This window comes from Eumetopias jubatus, unplaced genomic scaffold (genome assembly GCF_037043125.1).
Source record: "Eumetopias jubatus isolate StellerSeaLion01/CBP00866 unplaced genomic scaffold, mEumJub1_p1.0 scaffold_15, whole genome shotgun sequence".
Lineage (NCBI taxonomy): Eukaryota > Metazoa > Chordata > Mammalia > Carnivora > Otariidae > Eumetopias > Eumetopias jubatus.
Window position 1 is genome coordinate 90,123,392 of NW_028274821.1, and position 22,239 is coordinate 90,145,630.

A 22,239-nucleotide genomic window follows, 5' to 3' on the forward strand; every position below is an offset into this window, starting at 1 on the left:
TGCGTCTGCACTAATCCCAGCTGCATGTTTCTGGCGAAGCCTGCCTTAGCTCACGGGTCCGTGGATCAGTGGTGCTGAGAACAATACCTGGGGGGGGGGGCGGAATTTGGCTTTGTTGTCGAGGGAACAAGGCGTATCACAGTCAGATGTTGTAACTGTGGTGTTAAGTTTATAGGGTGCTGGGCATTTGGTCCAGATAAAAGCAGCAGATCCCACTGGACCCTAAAACACACCATTTATTATTAGCCATCCGTCTAAAAGATGACTTCAGGTTCCCAGTGCTAAGTGCTGGGAAGGGCTCCCAGAAACTTAAAGAAGGATTTCTTCTCTGAGGAGCCTCTAGCATCAGGGAGTGGATGAGAGAGCAAAGGAAGGAACAGATTCTAGGCTTGTGGGAGTGAAATGTTTATTGCTAACGGGGGGTGGATCTGGGGTGGAGGCTTGGGGAGGCAAGGAGAAGGGTCTGGGCTGGAGCGACTGTGATCTGCTGTCCCAGCCCCTGCAGGCCTTTTGCGTCCGGCTCTCCTTGTCCCTCGGGGCACGCACGGTGCCTGTGCGGATGGCACACCCGGTAGGAGCCTGCTCCAGGCGGCGTGACTCCTGACCCGCGGGGCTGCTGAGGCTGACAGCCGTTGATGTCCCTGTCAGTGCCCCTCACTGGATCCTCTGCTTTTCTCGGCAGGTTTAAGGGGCTCAAGCCGACTGTTATCCTTCTCTCCCGAGGAGTTTCCGACGCTGAAAGCAGCTGGAGGGCAGGACAAGGCTGGCAAGGAAAGGGGCGTCTTCGATCTGTCGTATGGGCCAGGACCAAGCCTCCGCCCTCAGAGTAAGTGCACTGTGGTGCCCGTCTGGGCACATGTGGGGACAGCGGACTGTCCTCCTTGGCCTTTCTGCCTCTTAGAGGCACACATGCTCTCCACGAGCCGGTGCTCCTGGGCCCCAGGCTTTCTGCCCGCAAAGCTTGCATACTGACCCTGTTCCCTGTCTCTGTGGGACTTACTCCCTAGGCTGGTCTGCAGGTGACTCCCCCTTTCTTATCCTTCGGGTTGAGCCAGGCCTGTCTGCTTCCCCCTCTGTCATCAGACATTCGTTCTGTTCTGTTCTGCTTTGCTCAGGGCAAAGACAGACCAAGGGTCCGTTCACTTCATGCCTGATTCAGGAGCCTGTGGCGCCTAACCTTTTCTAAGCCAGTGGTCCCTAAACCTAGCCGAATCCTATCAGGAACCTTTGAGGAGGAGTTTGTTAAAAAGTCTGATTTCCGGCTCTCCTCCCTCCCCAGCCAAATTAGAATCTCTATATTTTAACGTGCTCCTCTGAGGATTGTTTGTAGCCAGCCTAGGACTTGTCTCCGTGGTCCCCTCCTCTGGGGTCTGGCCAAGGAGTTGACAGGATTGTGGAGCAGTACTTAGAGGTAATATATGTGTATTTTAATGGCCTTGAGTGGTGAGAGATTAAGATTTTGTGAAATTTGGATTGTGAGACGGTTCTTGTTTTTTTGTTTGTTTGGGGGTGGGTGGGGGAAGGGAGGGTTTGATTAGGTCTTGAAACATGAGGGACTTCTGTCCATTTGTCTTAACTAATCCGCAAAGCATTTCAGTGTCAGAAGTGATACCCTGTAAATGAAATGATCACGAGGTGACTCTTAAATGGCGCATGCTACCTTTTCAGTGACCTATGCTGGCTTATTTTGTCTGCTCCAAATAATGTAACCAAATTCCTCAAGCCCAGCATTGTAGCTGTCTGAGATTAAAATGAGCTGCTCTGTAGGACTACAAAAATTTAGAACTAGAAGCACCTTCTGGGATCAGTTCCATTTCCTCATTTGAGAAGATGAAGCAGGTGTGGCCAGAGCGGTGACCATAGCATTCGCCCAAGATTGCATTCAAGGTGCTTGAATTGCTGGCAGCCAGCCCTGGTTTTGTGGCTCCTGTGCCATGTCTCTTTCTCTTAGGGGTCAAGTACGCAGGGACTTCGTGCTTCAGCTCCTAACCAGACATTGACTGAGAAGGGTTGGGCTCATCTGATTCTCCCAGATCTTGTTAAATTTGGCAGCGGGACACATCATCTTGAAAAGATAGATAGGTTGGCAGGTCTGTGACCTGCAGGAGAGCACCCTGAGTCTGAGCAGGAGTGGGGGTGAAGGCCTGGTGGGCAGGGCCACAGATCCTTCTACACCCCCACTTGGAGGGAGAGGGGCTCTGCTGCTTTACCTTACCAACTGCGAAATCTCTGACCAGAGCTATCACTGCGAAACAGAGTTGAAACATGTCAGGACTTACACCAGTTTCAAGGTTTTAGTTTTAAGTAATCTCTACATCCAACATGGAGCTCAGACTCACAACCCCAAGATCAAGAGTCACACACTCTACTGGCTGAGCCAGCCACGTGCCCCAGGACTTACTCCAGTTTTAATGTAAAGCCCAGCGCTGAGCCTAGTGCGGATCCTTATGGGTCAGTGTTTGTGGGAGAAACTAACCCCAGGCTGTTTTCATCGAGGCTGTGTCCTGATTTCTTCGTGTGTTAGGTCTGTGGGTATATGTGGTTTTTGTTAATTAACGAAGACCATGTCTTGTTTACACTTGTCTTCTCCGTGAGTGGACCTTGTTTTGTATTTCTCTTACAACCAGACTTCCCACAGCAAGTTCATACTCATTGGCCAGGTGTCTACCCTCCACCTTCCCTGACAGATTCGACCCCTTGACTTTTCACTTTTGGGTTTTTTGTTTTTGTTTTTGGTGAATGAGGGGGTCCCTTGACCTTCAGAACCTCACACAATCCCTCCTCCCCCCTCCTGTTTCCTCTCTCCTTTTGCCCCCCCTTTCGATTTCCAGATGTGACAAGCTGGAGGGAGGGCGGTGGGCGAAACATAATTTCTGCCACGTCTCTGAGCGCCTCCCCAACTGAGCTGGGCAGCAGGACCTCGAGTGCGGGAGACGGAGCCCCCTCCTCGGCATGTACCAGCGATTCTAAGGACCCCTCTCTCCGCCCGGCTCAGCCTCTCCGAAAAGGGGCTTCACAGTTCATGGGAAATGTATACCACCCACCTACATACCATGACATGCTTCCTGCTTTTGTAAGTTTTCAGAGTATGCATTTTTTTTTTCCCCATGAAGTTGGATTGCTCGTGTCCAGCAGAACCTCCTCTAAGTGGTTGAATGTCCACCTCGGTTCTCCTCCCAGTGTCTTTGCCCTGATATGCCTTACCTTGGAGGTGTCCATTAGTTCTGCATTTTTCTCTCCCCCTTTTCAAGTCTTGAGGGTCTTCGGCTTCTTTCCCTGGTGATGTGGGTATTATTTTAGCCTTTGGTTCTTTAGAGAAAGGAGAGGCAGGCATTGCCTATGACACCGCAGGTCACCAGGTGTGCTTCCTGATGGCACGAAAGAGATGGGGGGGAGACGGGGGTAGGGTGGACTGGGCAGTTCCAAGACTTGCTCGTCTCTTCTTCCCAGTTTCCTTTTTCCAAAACGAATGTGAATGCAAGTGGAACTTAGCTTGTGAGCCATTACCAGAAAATCCTGTTCATTGATGTTATGTTTCAGATGTGTTCACCACAGTCATCAGAGAACCAGGGTACAGTGGAACGAGGATCTTTTCCCCTTCCCCAGCTCCGTCTTGAACCCCGTGTTCCTTTTAGACAGTTCCAGATGAATGACCAAGATGGGTAAGGCTCCTGTGCTATAGAGCGTGCCCCCACTTGGGGGCATTGCACGAGATAGTGGGCTGATGTATGAAGGTGCTTTGTCTTCTGGAGAGCACAGTGGACCTGAAACCCGACTCGAAGCTGCAGGGTGTGTGGGGTGGCTGGGATCCGGAGCTGGACGAGGTTGAGTTAGGGTTGTACGTTTCTGACAAGAGTTGAAGTTTTGGCACGTGTTTGTGGCTGCTACCCTAGGCGTTAGTGCTGAGTATATAAAACTGCAGAACGGGGCAGAACTTCTCTCTGGGACATGTTTGTTCGTTATAGGTTTCTTTTAAAAGGAGACAATTTAAATATTAAATGCAACCATGAACCTTGGCAACGTAGGACTTATTTTTGGGAAAAGTATTGGGTTGTGCTTCCATCTGTATACTTGACGTGAGGCCAGATCTTTACTCTTCTCGCCCTCGTCAGAAAAGAAAGCAGGCTGGGAACGACTCGCCCCATCCGCCCGCTGAGGCAGCTGGTGGGACGGGCGCCGCGGCCCACGATCATCAACGCCGAAAACCTGAAGGGCCTGGACGACCTGGATGCGGATGCTGACGATGGCTGGGCAGGTGGGTCGTGGGGCTTTCAGGGCCAGCGAGTGGGTGTGCGTCCCTCAGCATGCCGCAGCGGGGCTGTGGGGTGGGCGGCAGCTTCAGGGCCCCCGGTGGGTGCTGGCCAGCGGTTGCTTCCTCACCGAGCTGTGTCTTCTGTTGGTCTTTGGTCTCGCTATTAGATGCAGGGGACGTTTTGTTAACTTTCTAAAAGTTAAACAAAACTGGAAATGGGGCAGTGAGCCCCCAGCGTCCCATCACCTGGCTTCAACAACTACCGCACCCTGTCCGCCAGTCCAGTTGTGTTCTCTTAAAATTCTTTTTGTTTTTGCTTTCAAGTAAATTTTAATTACACTGAAGGGTGCTCGTCTTCATTGTGCAGTTTTGACAGAGGGATACACGTGTGTAGCACACCTCCCATTGAGAGGACTTTCCAGAACTTTCCCCAGCCAGCCAGCCTGCCTTCCTCCCCCGACTTTGCCTAGGGCCTCCCCTCTTGTGAGGGAGGTTCCATTATGAATAGTATTTTCATTTGTCTTCAGTAAATACTCAGGAGTGGAATTGTTAGGTCAAAGGGAAGATGAGTGGTTGGGATCCTCTGAGATCCACCTGCACCTTTACCCGTGGTGGCCGTGCTAGGTTACATTCCTGGCATCAGGGTTTGAGAGCTGGGTTTCTATGCGCCCTCACAACACTTCCATGTGATTAGTCTTTTTAATTTTAGCCATTCTAGTGGGTGTGTAGTGGTGTCTCATTATGCTTTTAATTTGCATTTTGCTTATGACTAATGATGAACAAGTTTTCATGTGTTATTTGGCTACTGGTGTATTTTCTTTCTTTTTTTCTCTTTTTGAGTGGTAGGGTACAAGTCATGGGTGCAAGTCCTTTGCAACTTAACGTTTTACAAATATTTTTTCTCATTGTTTGCCTGCCTTGTCTGGTTTTGTTTCTTTTTTAAGATTTATTTATTAGAGCATATGAGTGGGGGGAGGGGCAGAGAGGGAGAGAGATTGAGAATCCCAAGCAGACTCCGTGCTGAGAGCGAATCTGACATGGGGCTCAATCCCGGGACCCATGAGATCACGACCTGAGCCAAAACCAAGAGTCGGACACTTAACCGACTGAGCCACCCAGGCGCCCCTTGTCTGTTCATTTTCTTAGCCCTGGGTTTTGATGAGCCGAAGTTTTTTTGTTTTGATGAAGCTTAATTTATAAATTTGTGTTTTTTATAGTTATTTCTTTTGTATCCTGTCTAAAAATCTTTGTCTCCCCTTGAGAGCAAAGATACTCCTTTTTTTTTTTTTAAAGATTTTATTTATTTATTCAACAGAGAGAGTGAGAGAGTATAAGCAGGGGGAGCAGTTAGAGGGAGAGGGAGAAGCAGGCTTCCCGCTGAGTGGGGAGCCTGACGTGGGGCTCAATCCCAGGACCCTGAGATCATGACCTGAGCTGAAGGCAGATAGATGCTTAACCATCTGAGCCACCCAGGCGCCCCAAGACACTCTCTTATTTTCTATAGTTTCAACTCTTGTTTTTGGGTCTGTAGTCTATGTTGAATTAATTTTTGTGCGTAAGCTAGGAGTCAAGGCTCGCTTTTTTTTTTTTTTAAAGAATTTATTTGAGAGAGAGAGAATGAGAGATAGCATGAGAGGGAAGAGGGTCAGAGGGAGAAGCAGACTCCCTGCTGAGCAGGGAGCCCGATGTGGGACTCGATCCCGGGACTCCAGGATCATGACCTGAGCCGAAGGCAGTTGCTTAACCAACTGAGCCACCCAGGCACCCCAAGGCTCGCTTTAATCTAGAAGGATATCTAGTGGTTCTGTACCATTTGTTGTTAGGACTTTCCACTCCCTTTTGAATTTTACTTTGGCACCTTTGCCAAAAATCAATTGACCAGATAAGTATGGGTCTATTTCTGGACCCTGTTTATTTCCTTGATGTATTTATTCATCCTTATGCCAATACTGCACTGTAGCTTTATAGTAAGTCTTAAATTCAGGCCATGTAAGTTTTTCAGCCTTGTTCCTTTTCAAGATTGACTATTTTTTCAATATTACTCAACTATAAGATTTTTTTATTCCCATATAAATTTAGACTCAGCCTGTCAGTATTTACAAAAAGCCCACAGGCATTTTGGTTAGGACTGTGTTGAATGTGTTTCTGGATAAATGATACCTTAATTTTTAATCTTCCACCCAGGAACTTGGTGTATCTGACTTTTCTCAGCTGCGTTTCACAGTTTTCAGTGTGGAGGTCTTCAACATCTTTTGTTAAGTTTATTCCTAAGTAGTTTATGTTTTTTGTTGCTGCTGTAAATGGTGTTGATTTTTAATATGTAATCATTTTTTTGTTTGGTGTTATAGAAACCATTGATTTTTGTGTATGGACCTGTACCAGGCACTTCGCTGAATTACACTGATTAGTTTTACTGGTTTTTGTTGACTGCTTAGCATTTTCTACATAAACCATCATGTTGCCTATAAATAGGGAGAGTTTTGTGTCTTCTTTTCAGATTATATGCCTTTTTTATTTCTTTTTCTTGCCCAAATGCAGTGTGGTACTTCCAGTACAGTGCTGTGTTCAAGTTCTTTGGTCCTGATCTTGGGGAGAAAGTGTCTAGTGTTTCACCGTTAAATCTGATGTCAGCTATAGGATTTGGGGTGTTGTTTTTTTAATCAGATCAAGGAGTTTCCTTCTATTTCTAGTTTGCTGAGTGTTTTGTTTTCTAAATCATGATTGGGTATTGAATTCTGTTTAATAACTTTCCCTGTGTCTGTGATCATAAGATTTTCCCCCTTTATTTTGGTAATCTGGAGGACTGCATTAATTGATTGGTTGATACTTGTTTATTTGTTTATTTTTAATGCTAAGCCAACCTTGCATTCCTAGAATAAGCTCCACCTTGTTGTATGCCTAGATTCAGTGTGCTGATACTTTATTAAGGTTCTTGGTGTCTATGTCCATGGCAGATACTGGTCTCTGATTTCCTTTTCTTTTAATATCTTTGTTGGGTTTTGATCTTGGGTTATGCTGGGCTCATAAGAGGAGTTGGAAAACGTTGCTTCTTTGCTTTTTGAAAGAGTTTCTATAAGTTTGGTATTATTTCTCTCATAAATGCTTGATAAAATTCACCAGTGAAATAATTTGACCCTGGAGTTTTCTTTGTGGTGACATTCTTGATAATAAATTTAATTTCTTTGATTAGTTGGAGGGCTACTCAGATTTCCTTTGTTGTTTTTGTCAGTATTTAATAAGCCGTGTTTTTCAAGGGATTTGTTCATTTCTTTTGAGTTGAATTTATTGGTATAAAGTTGTTGATCTCATTCCTTTTCCTTTCGGTGTCTGTAGGATCTGTAGTGATGGCCCTTCTTTCATTCCCAGTAATTGGGTAATTTGTATTTTTCCTCTTTTTCTTATTCACTTCTGCTAAGGGGTTAATTCTTTTTAATCTTTATCTTTTAAGAAGAGGCAGTTCTGAGCTTTAATTTTCTCCATTGTTGGATTGTTATCTGTTCATTTTAATTATTAGGGCTTTCTGGATTTCTAATTTAATTCCATTATAGCCCAAGAGCATACACTGTATGATTCTGGTTCTTTTCAACTCAATGAGACTTATTTCATGACCAGGACATAGTCTGTCTTGGTGACGATTCAAGTGCATTTGGAAAGAATGTGTATTCTACAGTTGCTGAGCATCTGTAAATATCAGTTTAGTCACTATCAAGGTGGTTGATAGTATCCTTCAGATCTTACATATTTATATTTTTGTCTAATTCTCTTATTGAAAATGAGGTGTGGAATTCTCCGCTGTAACTGTGGATTTATCTGTTTCTCCCTTTAATTCTATCAGGTTTCTGCTTCTTGGTTTCAAAGCTGTTATTAGGCATATGCACATTTATAATTTTTATGACCAACATATTGATCCTTTTGTATTGTTTCAGATGTCCTTTATCACTAGAAATGTTTCTTGTCTTGTGGGGCGGTCTTTTGTCCCATGTGAGGTCATTGCTCTGCTGTTAATGTTTCCATGTTGTGTCTTTTTTCTTTAATCCTTTTCCTTTCAGCCCGTTTGTGTTTGTATTTAAACTGATGATCTAGACAGCATATAGTTGCACTTGCCTTTTCATCAAATTTGCTTTGTAATTGTATTGGACTTTTTGTTTTTGTTTTTTTTTTTAAGATTTTATTTATGTATTTGACAGAGGGAGACACAGCGAGAGAGGGAACACAAGCAGGGGGAGCGGGAGAGGGAGACGCAGGCTTCCCGCGGAGCAGGGAGCCCGATGCGGGGCTCAATCCCAGGACCCTGGGATCACGACCTGAGCCGAAGGCAGACGCTTAAAGACTGAGCCACCCAGGCGCCCCTTGTTTTCTTTTTAAAAAGATACAGTTCATAAAACAAATTTCACATACCATTAAATCCATCCTTTTAAAGTCCACAGTTCAGTGGGTTTTAGTACATTCACACGTTTGTGCAGCCATTTCCACTGTCCAGTTCCAGAACATTTCCATCACCCACAAAAGAAGCACACTGTACCTGTACCATTAGCAGCCACTCCCAGTGACACCCCCACCCCCACAGGCATCCTCTGGCAACCACTAATTTACTTTCCGTCTCTGTGGTTTTGCCTCTTCGGGACACTTCATATAAACGGAAGCACAGTATAGTGTGTGGCCTTTTCTGTCTGGCTTCTCTCACTGAGCATGGTTTCAGGATTCATCTTGTTGAGGTGTGTGTCCGTATTCATTTTTATGGCCAAAATACTCTTTCCCTGTATGTGTCTCCCACATTTTTGTGCCCACTTGTCAGCTGATGGGCACTTTCTGTCCCCCTGAGCCCCTCAGGCTGGGCAGCTCACAGATCCCACTGGCCAAGCCTCTGTGTTGCCAGGTTGGACTCCCGTCTCGTTTTGCCTGCTTTTTTGTTCACTCTTCCATACCTTCTAACATGTTTGTAAAATATCTTGTCCAGACTTAAGAACTGTTATCTGTGAAAGGGTTAATCTGACCAGGCTTCTCTGTTGTCGCCCGAAGCCGGAGCCATCCCTCACCTGATCTGTTTGTCGTGCGGTTGGTCGGGTTGCCCTCCTCCGCTGGGCCGGCAGCAGCCCTGACTGGAGGAAGCCCCCAGTGTGACTGACGCTCTTCGCACTGCTCAGACTTGGCTTCTCTTGGTCTCCCTGGCCCTCCTCCTGTTGCAGGCCTTCATGAGGAAGTGGACTACTCCGAGAAACTGAAGTTCAGTGATGATGAAGAGGAGGAAGAAGTTGGGAAGGATGGCAGGCCGAAGTGGTAAGGATCCCCCGTCCCTGCTCGGAGCACCGCTCCCTGGGGCTTGACCAGAGTGGGTGCACGCACGTCACTGCTGAGCCGTGCAGCCGTGTGCTGGTCACCGTGCCAAGTGCATTTCCTGGTCATGGGCAGCCTCACACAGGCAGATGTAGTTTCCTTTCTGCGGATGGGACAGCCGTGTGGGGCTGGAGCCAGGGTGCGCATCCCGGCACAGTTGGCTGGTTGGCTGGCTGAGTCCTGGTGGTTTTAACTGCGTGCCAGTGTTTCCCGAGTGTTGTGTACACCTCCCGCTCTGCAGAGTACGTGTGGATCTGGTGCCCGGCAGGGTTTCTCTGGCCAGGCAAATCTGGGAAACCACCGGGGTTCAACTTACTCCTTTACTCCACGGTTACCCAGAGCCTAGGATATGCGTGCTGAAGCGTGTTGGGGATCTTTGGAGAGGTGGGAGAAGCGCTGAGTGGGGTATGCCAGATTTCCTGAACTTATTTGAACATTTCATCCTTTTTATGTCTTTTTTGGACTCATTTTACCTATAATGCCCTTTGGAAAAAACTCCATTGTGGTTTGGTCCCTCTAGTTTTTGTCATAATACCAGTAGATTGATTGGCTAGTACTTTTTATCTTTATTTATTTTTAAAGTAAGCTCCACCCCTAACGTGGGGCTCGAACTCCTGACCCTGAGATCAAGAGTCGCACGCTCTACTGACCGAGCCAGCCAGGCTCCCCTGGCTAGTACTTTTTTCTTTTTTTTTTTTTTTTTTAAGATTTTATTTATTTATTAGAGAGAGGAAGAGAGAGAGAACACAAGCAGGAGAAGGGCAGAGGGAGAAGGTGAAGCAGGCTCCTGGCTGCTCATGGAGCCTGACTTGGGCCTCATTCTCAGGACCCTGGGATCATGACCTGAGCTGAAGGAAGACGCTTAACCAACTGAGCCGCCCAGGTGCCCCTGGCTAGTATTTTCTAAATAGTACTTACGGCTGCTTTAATTTGCTTTTCAATTTAATTTAATTTTATTTTTGAATACCAGCAAATACGAATGCTTTCCTTTGTGTGGGATTGCCTATTTCCTTTGTATATGTATTTATTAGACTTACTATATCACCTTTAAAATGGGGTTAGTGTTTTATATCATTTGAATATTAATGCTTTGACGTTTTTCTTTTTGTCAGTTTTATTGTCAGTAACTGAATGTTTACATAGCTGAGTCTGCACGTCTTTCTCTTTGTTATTCCATGTTATTTACTTCAAAGTCCTTCGAGAGGGAGTGGGTGGTGACCTTCAGTGACTTTTTCTCTGATACACAAACAGTTAACTAATTGAGGCTTCTCTAGTTTATTTTAATGCTGTTTGATTTTGACTGAAGCTTTGAATGCACTTGGGAAATATCTATGGGTCAGTTCTTGGAACGCTCAGCCCAGAAGGAATTGTGAGCGAGAATTTAAATCAAAGGCAAAGACATACAGTTTTACAGACTTATAGAGCAATAGGATACTCTATTCCTCGTCTCTTTCAGTTGACGTGAATGGAATATTCAACTGAAAGGGTTAAGCATGGGTTTGGACCCAGCTTCGCTGCTGGTTATGACCAAGGACATCTCAGATTGAGAGTCCCCAGGCCATCCCCTCCCTGAACCTGTTCTTTTCTCCGTGTTCTCCGAGTTGGTTGTGAGTCTCCTCCTCCAAGCTCCCGTGTCTTCCTTAAATCTTCTTTGTTTCCCCATCCATGATGGGTTCCCGACAGTTCCCTGGACTCCATCCCTTCCTGTTCATTGTCTCTGGGCCCCTAGGCCCACATCCTTTCTTTTCTGGACCATTCAGAGGTTAGCTGGCTCACGTCCTTCCTCCACACTGTGCCTTCGTCGTCTTTCCTGGTGCGTCAGGAGCTTCGCGTGGTCTTGGCGCCTCTCACAGAGAGAGCCTCATCTTCCCTCTGCCGCCCCGCACCTGTGTGCGTGGACACACGCAGACACACACAGACCAGCCACACCCGACCCCCTGCTTTTTCTCTGAACTCCTTGATGTGCGCTGGGTGCTTCTTTTGCACAAAAGCACTGCTTGGTAAATGCACATACTTTGTTTTCCCTGCAGCATGTAAAGGTGTGAGCACTGTCCAGATCTCCGTTCCCTTCCAGCCTCCGTTTGGAACCCCCCCCTTCTCCTCCTCCGTGCTGCATCTGCTTGGCTCCCTCCTCTTGCTCTCTGTATTATGCATCATTCAGTGAGTCGACTTCGGCTATTTTGAGGAAAATTGATTGAGCACCTCCTTTATGCAAAACACAGGGAAGGAGCCATAGTCTAAGGAGAAGGGACCTTCATCTGGGATCCTAGGTTCAAATCTGTTCGCTCTTCCTGGGAAGATGGCTCCCTAAGCTCTCTGAAACTCTGTTACCAACCCTTTAAAATGGGGGAGAAAGGGCTTATTTTCCCGTAAACCAAGTAATGGATATGAAATGTCCCACCTGGAGTTTTGCGTGTAAGAGTGACGTGGTAAATATTGGTGCTGGATTTTGGTGTTCTGGGCATGTCCTCTCACCCATGGCGGGCTAGGTCTGTTCCAGGGAAGGACATTGGTGTATGGACAGCTGACTTGGGGATTCCTGAAGCCCTCTGACGGGTAAGACCAAACCGTGCTTGGGCTGATGGGAAAACTCACGCTTGCTGCGGTCTGTCCCAGGAGCAGTTGGGACCCCAGACGGCAGCGACAGTTGTCGATGAGCTCCGTGGACAGTGCCGATGCCAAGCGTCCCCAAGAGGAAGGAAAGGACTGGGGCGAAGCAGTGGGTGTGACCCGTGTTGTCCGGAAAGTGCCAGAACCTCAGCCACCTTCCAGGAAACTTCACAGCTGGGCGTCCGGCCCTGACTACCAGGTACCGTGGTCCCTGGAGGGGTTCTGTGCCTGTGACTAGCTTGGGGAAGACGCGTGCGTGCGCACACACCTGCTCTTCTCGAATTCGTTCTCACCAGAGCTCCAAGACTGCAGCACAGCGGTCGTCTGGTTGTCTGGCCTCTGCGTTTGTACTTCACTGAGTTCCGTGGCTAGATTTCTGAAAAGTCCTGGGTGGACATTTCTCTTTTTTGATTTTTCATTAAAAAAATTTATTTAAAAATTTTGAAAGTCACAAACTTACCAAAAAGTTGGAAGCGCAAGACAAAGAATATTTTTCTCTGAACCATATGTAGAGTAAGTTGCCAGCCTTGTCAGGCCCTGTCACCGCAGAACACTTTGGTATTAATTTTCTGCCTCGTAAGTAACCGCAGTCAAACCAGGAAGTTAGCGTTGGTACCTCACTGCCGTCTGATCCTCAGCCCCTTCCAAGTCCTACCGCTGGTTCCATTGGTGTCCTTTGTACAGAGGAGTCCAACCACAGGCTGCCTTCAGCCTGCAGTAGCCCTTCGGCCTTCCTTCACTCTCATGACTTTGACACATGTGGGGATTGCCACCCATTTATTTTGTAGAATTCACCTCAATTTGGATTTGTCTGGTGTTTCCTCATGATTAGGTCCAAGGTTTGCATTTTTGGCTAGACTGTCTCAGAAATGACACCGACTCCTCTCCTCGCATCCCACTATGCAACAGAGATCCCACTCTGCGCGCTCTGGCAGCTTTCACTCTGATCTCTCGACTAAGGTTTTAATGTTCCCTGAATTTCACACTGGAGTTTCTCTCTTCCACATTTGTAATTGATAAGAAATTTGTGGGGAGATACTTTGAAACTCTGACTATCCTGTTTCTCATTAAACTTCTAGTTTACTTATTTATATGGTGGGTTATAATCTGTTCCTGTCGTTGTTTTGAAGCTCCAAGTATTTTTGATTTGGCAGTCAGGAGCCTCTTCAGGCTGGCGTCGGTCCTTATATGTCCCATCCATTATTGAGCAGTTTCCTTGTTTTCTGGTAGGACAGGCTTTTCTTTTCTTTCTTTTTTTCCAAGTAAGCTCTACACCCAACATGGGGCGTGAACTCACGACCCTGAGATTAAGAGTCACATGGTTGGTCTACCAACTGAGCCAGCCAGGCGCCCCAGGACAAGCTTTTCCAAGGTCATTTTGTCCTTACCTTGCCTTGGTCTGGAATCAGCCCTTATGATACTTAAAAACCGATATGTGGGTATCGGGAGTGCTCACTCCTCCTGGGCCTTCTGGTGGACAGGGTGAGGAAAGGTGTGTATGTATATACAGATACACATAGATACATGTTCGTGTCTTTATTATTTCCATATCTGTGTGGAGAGCCATGACTTCACAGTGATACGTCCAGTTCCACACAATCCAACTTGGTTCTTTCCCCCTGTGTATCTGTAACTCCTCTCTCCAACAGTGACACATCTGTTCCCATTGTCCCTAGTATTCACACTCACTTGATCCGTCCCCCTATGTGTGACCAGTCTCCCGTTTCTGCCCCCCACGCTCTCTCCTTTGCACAGATGCCCTGCTTGCCCCCTCAGCTGTTAGTGCCCCGTTCTCCCCGCCCCACGTGGATGCCCTGAATCTCCCTGCTGGGCCGCCTCTCCTTGTGAAGTGCCTCCTCACTCAGCTTGGTTGGGCTCTAACTCCTCCCACACAGCCACACCTCTACACGGACCCCCTCCTCTCCCTGCCTGGGCTCTGACCACCTGCTCTTAGCCACCATGACTGCCCGGCGCCAGATGCCTGCCTTGTTGTGCCACACTTTGTGACTTTGGGACTGATCAAGAGGCGCAGAGTTAGGTCAGGGAAAGGTATTAATTCAAATACATTTAGCAAAACAACAATCACAGTAACAAAATTGCCATTTTTAATGCACTTTGCCATTTAAGGGACTCTGGTTCCACATCATATAAAATAAAAATGCCTTTATTTTCAGTCTTTTGTATTGAGTACCTACTGTGTGCCAGGCACTGTGCTAGGCATAGGGGACACAAAAGTGAAACAAAATTGACACAGAGCTGTTCTTGGAAATTACCCTGCAACTAATCCGAATTCCATTCTTATATTGGGGTTACTCAGTATTCCAGGAAGGTTTCACTTTGATCTGCTCATAAACAACGTGAGTTAACTGAGTCAACAGAGAAAAAAATCTCTGTAATTTTATGCATTCAGATTTCTGAAAAGTTCATATGCTTTCCAGAGCACGGGGTCTATGAAATGGCAGCTAATGTTAGGGCACTCCCAGCCATCTTGCTGGAGTTACACATGTGCCCTTTGATTCTGCTCTTTCATTTCTGGGAGCCCTGGGGTGTGAGGTAAATGATGATGTAGGCCCCGGGGGTGCCGCAGTGCACAGTGTTCCAGAGCACGGGCAGGCCTGATCCCAGGCAAAGTGAAAGGAACGTGCGCACCTCGGCCCCAGTCCCATCATCTGAAAGTGCTTTTAAATGCTTCCAAGTTTGAAGTTTCTAATCTTCTCTGATTGTCATTATTGTCTCTGGATCATGAGAAGTTAACTTGCAGGAGAAAAGTCGTTGACTGCAGTAAATGTGTCACACGGTGCTTTTGTCACGGGCTCATGAGCACACCAGAAAAGGCAGAGATTTTGTTTGTTGATGTTTGAGGACTGGGGACCCTTGTATGCGTCTGTCACTAGCATCCAGCATGGGAAGCTCTGTGTTTTGTTTTGTTTTGTTTTTTTTAAGATTTTATTTATTTGTTTGACAGAGAGAGACACAGCGAGAGAGGGAACACAAGCAGGGGGAGTGGGAGAGGGAGACGCAGGCTCCCCGCTGAGCAAGGAGCCCAGTGTGGGGCTCGATCCCAGTACCCTGGGATCATGACCTGAGCCGAAGGCAGACGATCCCAACGACTGAGCCACCCAGGTGCGCTGGGAAGCTCTGTTTTTTGATGGTTGTTCCTCACAGGAGTTTTGGTGACTGGTGCTCAGTTATGCTTGCCCATCATCTGTGCTGTGGTCTGTCTGCAGCTCTGCTCCCTGCAGATCGGGGAGCAACCTTCCCAGGGTTGAGAGGGCGTCCCACTGGTTGCCCAGTAACTGGGAACCAGTGAGAGACTCAGAAGTGGATGCAGTGGCCCAAAGAGATGTTTTTATATGAAGAGTCACTTTGAAACCATATGTCTGACTGTGAATTTTAGTTTCTTGCGCCCCTTTACACCCAGAGGTTTCTGTATTTTCACGGGAGAAAGAGGAGAGCCGTTTTGCGACTCAAATGATGAACGTGGGGGTCTCTGCTCCTGTCCGCTAGCTGTGGAGGCCCTAATCTTGTGTGCGCGTTAGCCGTGGTGAGAGCATCCAGGCACTGTTCCCTGTGTGGGTCACGGTGCGGAGCGCCTTGCACGTCCTTCATTGCACGTCTCCTGTCCCTAGGGCCTCCTTTACCCCCAGCTTGCACAGGGGGAGCCAAGGTAGAGAATGTTAGCACTTGCCCAGACCTCACTGCAGATTAGTAAAGGGCCAAACAGGATTGAAGCCCAGGTCCACTTGGCACGTGACTGCTGCCTCTTAAAGGTGCTCGGGGGTCTCGGGAAGGAGAACCGATCTCATGGTGGGGTGGACCGTCTCCTGGGCACGGGGCCCATTGTTTCATCCGACTTTATTCTCTGGGCAGAAGTCCTCGCTGGGCAGCATGTTCCGTCAACAGTCTATGGAGGAGAAGGAGGACAAGCCACCCCCACGGCAGAAGTTTGTGCAGTCAGAGATGTCTGAGGCCGTGGAGCGAGCCCGAAAACGCCGGGAGGAGGAGGAGCGCCGAGCCCGGGAAGAGAGGCTGGCTGCCTGTGCCGTCAAGCTCAAGCAGCTGGACCAGAAGTGCAAGCAGGCTCAGAAGGCGGGCGAGGCCCAGAAGCAGGCAGAGAAGGAAGTGCCCCGCTCTCCAGGCACTGAGAAGCTGCCCCCGCAGGAGAATGGCCCTGCTGTGCGCAAAGGTAAGCGGTGGGCCCTGCTTCCGTGAACCGGACACCCCGGGCTGTTGCCAGCACTCTGTTTGCATCTCCCTGGCTTCCTAGTGCAACCTGCGGCCGCAGCGAGGGGACGCGGGGAAGCACTGGCCGTTGAGCTCTGGCCTGGGTTCACAGCCTGTTGCAGCTACACACTTCGCCTCCCTAGAGCTTGTTTCCTCATTGTTAAAACGGGATGGAAGTAGCTTGTACCCGCCTGTGCGCTGAGGGGCCACGGGAAAGAAAGTACAGAAAGTACTTGGCGTACCTTCTAGATACGGAGAGCGTGCGTGTTACCAGCTCTGTGTTTGTCCTCATCAGTGTTCTCGTTCCTGCCACTGCCCAGCCGAATGTGCGGGTGCTGGAGGGCTTTAATACAAGCCCAGGGTCCTTGCAGTTCATTTAAGAAAATCACAAAAAATGTACCTTTGTGATATTGAGAGAAGCCTGCCTGCTCGTTCGAGTGCATTCTTCCTGGCATTAATTCTGCAAGGAATGGATTGCGTGGCAGAAAGGGGTTCTTGCAGCACTTTGAAAGAGTACGACCAGCTTTGTTCTTTGTGATGTACTTTTTTTTTTTAAGATTTTATTAGTTGAGAGAGAGAGCGCAGAAGCAGGGAGGAGGAGCAGAGGGAGGGGGAGAAGCAGTCTCTAAACTTTAGCAGGGAGCCCTATGAGGAACTCGATCCCAGGACCCCAGGATCATGACCCTAGCCGAAGGCAGACGCCCAACTGACTGAGCCACCCAGGTGCCCCGATATTCTTAAGTCACCTAAAACCAACTCTTTTTAGGAGAGAAGGGACTGATGGTAGGTGCTCAGGTGGGTCTTATTCCTGATCTGCTGGTCCTCAGCTCCTTCTGTCCAGGGAATTCTGAGAAACTGCCGACTGTTTTGTCCATTTCCTTGCCTGGAAGTCTGGGTGCAGCCTGTGCCCAGCCTCAGTAGTCGCTGAGCTGGAGAGTCCAGGAAACAGGTCATTTGGTGTGAGCATGGGTCAGTTGAGACAGGTCCTCGGGGGCAGGTCTGGATGCTGTGTGTGTACCTGCCCTGCGTTTCTGCGGCGTTCCCCTGGGAAGCACCGCCAGGTCCCTGAGGCTTTGCATTGGGGTTTGATTGTCCCCTGCAGTAGAATTAAGAGTGCAGATGTTAATTATATGTCAGTAAAGCTGGGGACCAAAAAAAAAAAAAAAAAAAGAATGGAAAGCTGGGACAGGGGCAAGAAAGAAGGAAACTGTTCTCTTCCCTTTATCGAGGAGAGGCGCGGTGACTCACACAGCCTTTGGATGTTTTGACTCCCGCTGCTCGGATGATGGATGTGGGCTGTCGCCGAGCTGGTGGCTGTTCTCCGGTTTGCTGGAGTCCTTCTCAATAAAACCTCTTTTGCCTGGAACCGAATCCCAGCCTCACCGCAGACTCTTTGACCTCTGGCAGGTCACCTGCCCTCTCGACCCTTAGCTTTCTTGCCTCCAAAGGGATGGCGTCACGGGGGGGTCTGTGAGCACACACAGGCGGGGCAGTTAGCACAGTGCCAGGCTCGGGGCTGTGAGGAGGCCAGCAGTGCGATGTCCGTGCCAACAAGAACGAGCATTTGCCGCCAGTGTTTGGCTGACCCAGCTTTTGTGAGCTCACTGCAGCCATTTTTCTGGTTATTTGTCCTCTAGGCTCTCCTGAGTTTTCTGCCCAGGGAGCCCCCAACACGTTTTCGGAAGAAGCCCCCACGGTTCCTGCAGCTGTGGCCCAGAGCGGCAGCAGTGAGGAGGGGGCCAGGGAGGCTGGGTCCCCTGCACAGGAGTTCAGCAAGTACCAGAAGTCACTTCCTCCCAGGTTCCAGCGCCAGCAGCAGCAGGTAAACAGATCAGACTGCTCCCTGGATGTCCCCTCCCCCTTCGATGAAAGCAGCCGACAGAAATCTGCCCTCCCGTATCCCTGTCACCGGCAGGGATGTCAGGAGCTGCACCTGAAAACTTACAGCCCTAGAAGACCAGCCCTGGCCAGTTTGCATTTTTCCGAGTGATTTCTCCCGTAAATGAGTAAAACCGCTGTTGGTAGTGTATTGGCCGTGTTGTCTGGTGTCAGTAAGGAAGTGTTGGTGCTGTGTGCACTCACCCAGTGCAGTTTCACCGAACACTGGTGTTTTCATTCAGAGCAGTCCGCTGTGGCCTCTCCTGAGACCAGCGTTGTCCACTCTGGGACCCTCCCAGTGAGGGAGGAGACCCAGGAGGGCTTGGAAAGCTGCCGGAGAGGTGTGCTAGCTTTGGGCTAAGGATGTAGGTTTGTGGGTGTTGAGTTGAACTGATTCCGATCCTGATTGTGCAGCTTGTCTAGTCGAGTGTGGCCTTGGATGGGCCAGGAGGAATGGATTCCTGCCTCAGTGTGGTAGTGAGGCTTTTTGGGCGCCTGCGGACTGGCTCGGCAGTGTTATCAGTCTCCTCTTTTTGAGTGGTTCGTAAAGTTCAAAAGGGACCTTGTTTGCCCTGGGGCGGATGACGTGGGTGATGGTTGTCATCACACCAGTCTCTGGTGGCCCCACTGGATAACTCTTTGTTGAGTGTGTCTTTGAGGAGGGATGCGTGGAGAAACAGGTTCGTACTGATGAGCAGTGCACTTTGGCAGGAACCAGAGGAAACGTGGACATCACGTAGGCCAGCCACTAGATGTGCCTGCAGTTGTTGTTAATAACAACTGAGCATGGACTGGAACATGTGTGCCTTAGGGAGGCAATCAGGGTCTTCAGCCTTTTCCGGAATCTCTTTTAGTTGCCCTTAAAGCCTTCACCTCGGATCCTCCTTTCCCTGGGCCCCTGCGAGGTATTTCGGAAGCTCACCAGATCCTGAGCTATAAACAGGAAGGTGATATTCCTCACGCTTTGGTGGTGTTGCAGTGAGCGGGCACTGTGCAGTGATTCGCGGGCTTGGTGGAGAATTACCCATCAGGACGATCCCTGGGGTAACTACAGCCAGACACAGCCGTAAGAGTGACGCTTCGGGGGGCGGGGGTGGGTAAGCCATTCCTCAGGAATAGAAAGGAGTCTGAAAGCACCAAGGCAGCCAAAGGAGCCTGGCAGCCAGACTGTCTGGTCAGGTTCCCTGGGGGCCTGGGGGCCAGATGGAGGAGGAGCTCCACGCACCCGGCCCAGGCCTTCCTGTTTGCCGATAGGTAGGGCGAAGCTGGTCAGCTCTTCTCCTTAACCAACTCTGTACCTCACTCCTGCTGGAATGCTGATTCTCGGTGCGCTTATGTGGTGCCCCAGGGTTCACTGATGCCCTGGGGGCAGGGCTGGAAGCGAACCCTCCCGGGGTGTAGGACTTGACTTGAATGTTTTGCTGATACTCATCCATTTGTTCAGTGACTTTTCTATGTGGCGAGACTGGTGGTAGGAGGCAAGACTACTACAGTGAACTCGGTGTGTAGTCGCTTACGGTTTTGTGAGGGGAAACCAGCAGTACAGACTCGTGACCTCCAGTGAGTGCTACAGGGAGGAGTCTCAGTGTCGCAGAGCCGAGGACAGCCGTCTGGTCCTGCCGACGGACTTGTGGCGGGCTGCCCAGAGGAAGGGCGTTTTAAGTGGAAACTGAGGGAAGGGCAGGGGTGAGCCAGGATGGAGGGAGCGAGCAGGAGCCTTCTAGACGGAGGGCCCAGTGTGTAACCAGGGCCCTACGAGGCCGGCAGGCGTGTGTGCTGAAGCTGGCGGCAGGTAGGGCAGCTCACATCGGGCCTGGTGGGATTCGGGTTGCCCCACAGAGAGCCGTGGGGAACCATCAGACACTCCTCAAGCCCAGGCTTGGCGTGACTGTGGGGGGTGCAGTGTGTGAGCATGTGTATGTGCCGTGTGCGCACGTGAGTGTGTGTTTGCACATGAGTACACACAGGCGCAGGCTCTGCCCTGGGGCACCTGTCTAACCTGGTCTCTCTCCCTGGTCAGGAGCAGCTCTACAAAATGCAGCACTGGCAGCCCGTGTACCCTCCGCCTTCCCACCCACAGCGCACCTTCTACCCCCACCATCCCCAGATGCTGGGCTTCGATCCCAGGTGGATGATGATGCCTTCCTACATGGACCCACGAATCCCGCCCACCCGCGCCCCAGTGGATTTCTACCCCTCCGCCCTCCACCCCTCAGGTAAGCATGCTCCAGTGGGCCCTGCCAGTAGGGTCTAGGATGGTGTGGGGGTAAGGGTGTTCCTTCGGGAGTTGGACCCACCTGGACTTTGGCCCTCCCTGTAACTCACAGGACCAGCCTGAGCTGGAACTTTTTGTTGTTTGCAAAGTGAGGCTATGGTAATAGTACCAGTCACATGGAATCGCTGGGAAGAGTCCTTCCGGTCATGCGTTATACATTGTTTTAATTAGTTCTGGTGTTCCAGCTGTGTCGTTTTGTTTCTCTCTCTTTTTTTTTAATTGAAGTTTATCTCTTTCCATTCTTAATGTTCTTTATGTGTTATGTTCCTTTTTGGCCCTTGATTTGTCCTTCCCAAGGTTTGTATAATGCCATTGTTAAAAAACAGCTTTTGGATTTCTTAATTACTTTATTTTATTTGGCTTTTATTTCATTAATTTCTGTTCTTTTCCTCATTAATTCCTTTGAAATTTTTCTGTTCTTAACTAATTGTGTTGAATACTTAGCTCATTAATTTCTGGTCTTCTGTTCTAAGTATTCAAGGATGACCTCAACTATAAATTCCCATGAATTAGGAGTTTTAAGATACAACATTTTTGTTATACGGTTTCAAATGTTAGTCTGATTTTGATTTGTTATCCTTTTTTGGTTGATGATTTTTAATGGTATATTGTAAATTCGAAGTTTTAAGATTGTCCCTATGGTGTTAATTAATTTCTAATGTGGTTGCTTTGTGGTCAGGCAATATTGTCTGGACCATAGAGAACAAGGGTCAGGAAACCTTCCTATAAATGCCAGATAGTCAATGTTTTAGGCTTTGAGCATCTACTCCATTTTGCTGTTTTAGAACAAAAATGACCAAAGACGATAGTAATTGAACGAGCCTGGTTGCTTTCCAGTAAAACTTTATTTTTAACAACAGTGGCAGGTCAGATTTCACTCAAGGGCTTTTTTTTTTTTTTTTTTTAAGATTTTATTTATTTATTTGAGAGAGAGAGAATGAGAGATAGAAAGCACGAGAGGGAAGAGGGTCAGAGGGAGAAGCAGACTCCCCGCTGAGCAGGAAGCCCGATGTGGGACTCGATCCCGGGACTCCAGGATCATGACCTGAGCCGAAGGCAGTCGCTTAACCAACTGAGCCACCCAGGCGCCCACTCAAGGGCTTTTGTGCACCACCCAGCTCCTGATCCAGGTTGCTTGGCATTTGTTGATATTTTCTTTGTAGGATATGACATGATCTTTTTTTTTTTTTTTAATTCTGTGTTTGCTTGAAAAGAACATTATCCTCCAATTGGACATGGCCCATTACCTGGAACTTGCTGACTGTGCTGTGAGCACCTACCCTATCTCACCACAAGCTCTTACCGCGCCCCCGCCATCACTTACCGAGAGGTGCGGGGGGTCTCCCACTCTGACTGGAGATCTGTCAGATGCCAAAGCCTGTCAGGTTTTGCTTTCTCTGTCTGGAAGCAGACAGGTGTGGAGCGATGCATCTCGTTCTCCTCGTCATCATGTAGCACCTGCTGCCCTTGATTGTGCTTCCTCCCTCTGATGTCCACTCTGTCTGATATAAATGTCATCACTGCAGTTTTCTTTTGATGAGTGCTCACTTGGTATCTTTTTTCCATCTTTTTACTGTCAGCCTCTCTGAGCCCTTTTCTCGGGGGAGTTTGTATGTACAAGATGTGCATGGTTTTACCCACTCTGAAGATCTGACTTGAATTGCCA

General features: G+C 48.7%; 1 protein-coding gene across 10 annotated transcripts in view; it reads left to right on the forward strand.

The window, feature by feature from the left end:
- PRRC2B (proline rich coiled-coil 2B) overlaps positions 1-22,239 on the forward strand; it is an 85,070-nt gene that overhangs the window by 38,236 nt on the left and 24,595 nt on the right. For all 10 annotated transcript variants that reach the window (XM_028090482.2, XM_028090476.2, XM_028090479.2 and 7 more), the window contains exons 6-14: positions 683-826; positions 2,832-3,073; positions 3,541-3,662; positions 4,113-4,255; positions 9,439-9,529; positions 12,203-12,395; positions 16,067-16,382; positions 18,058-18,242; positions 20,319-20,514. In XM_028090482.2, coding sequence (XP_027946283.1) covers positions 683-826; positions 2,832-3,073; positions 3,541-3,662; positions 4,113-4,255; positions 9,439-9,529; positions 12,203-12,395; positions 16,067-16,382; positions 18,058-18,242; positions 20,319-20,514 — 1,632 coding nt within the window. The remainder of the gene's footprint in view (positions 1-682; positions 827-2,831; positions 3,074-3,540; positions 3,663-4,112; positions 4,256-9,438; positions 9,530-12,202; positions 12,396-16,066; positions 16,383-18,057; positions 18,243-20,318; positions 20,515-22,239) is intronic.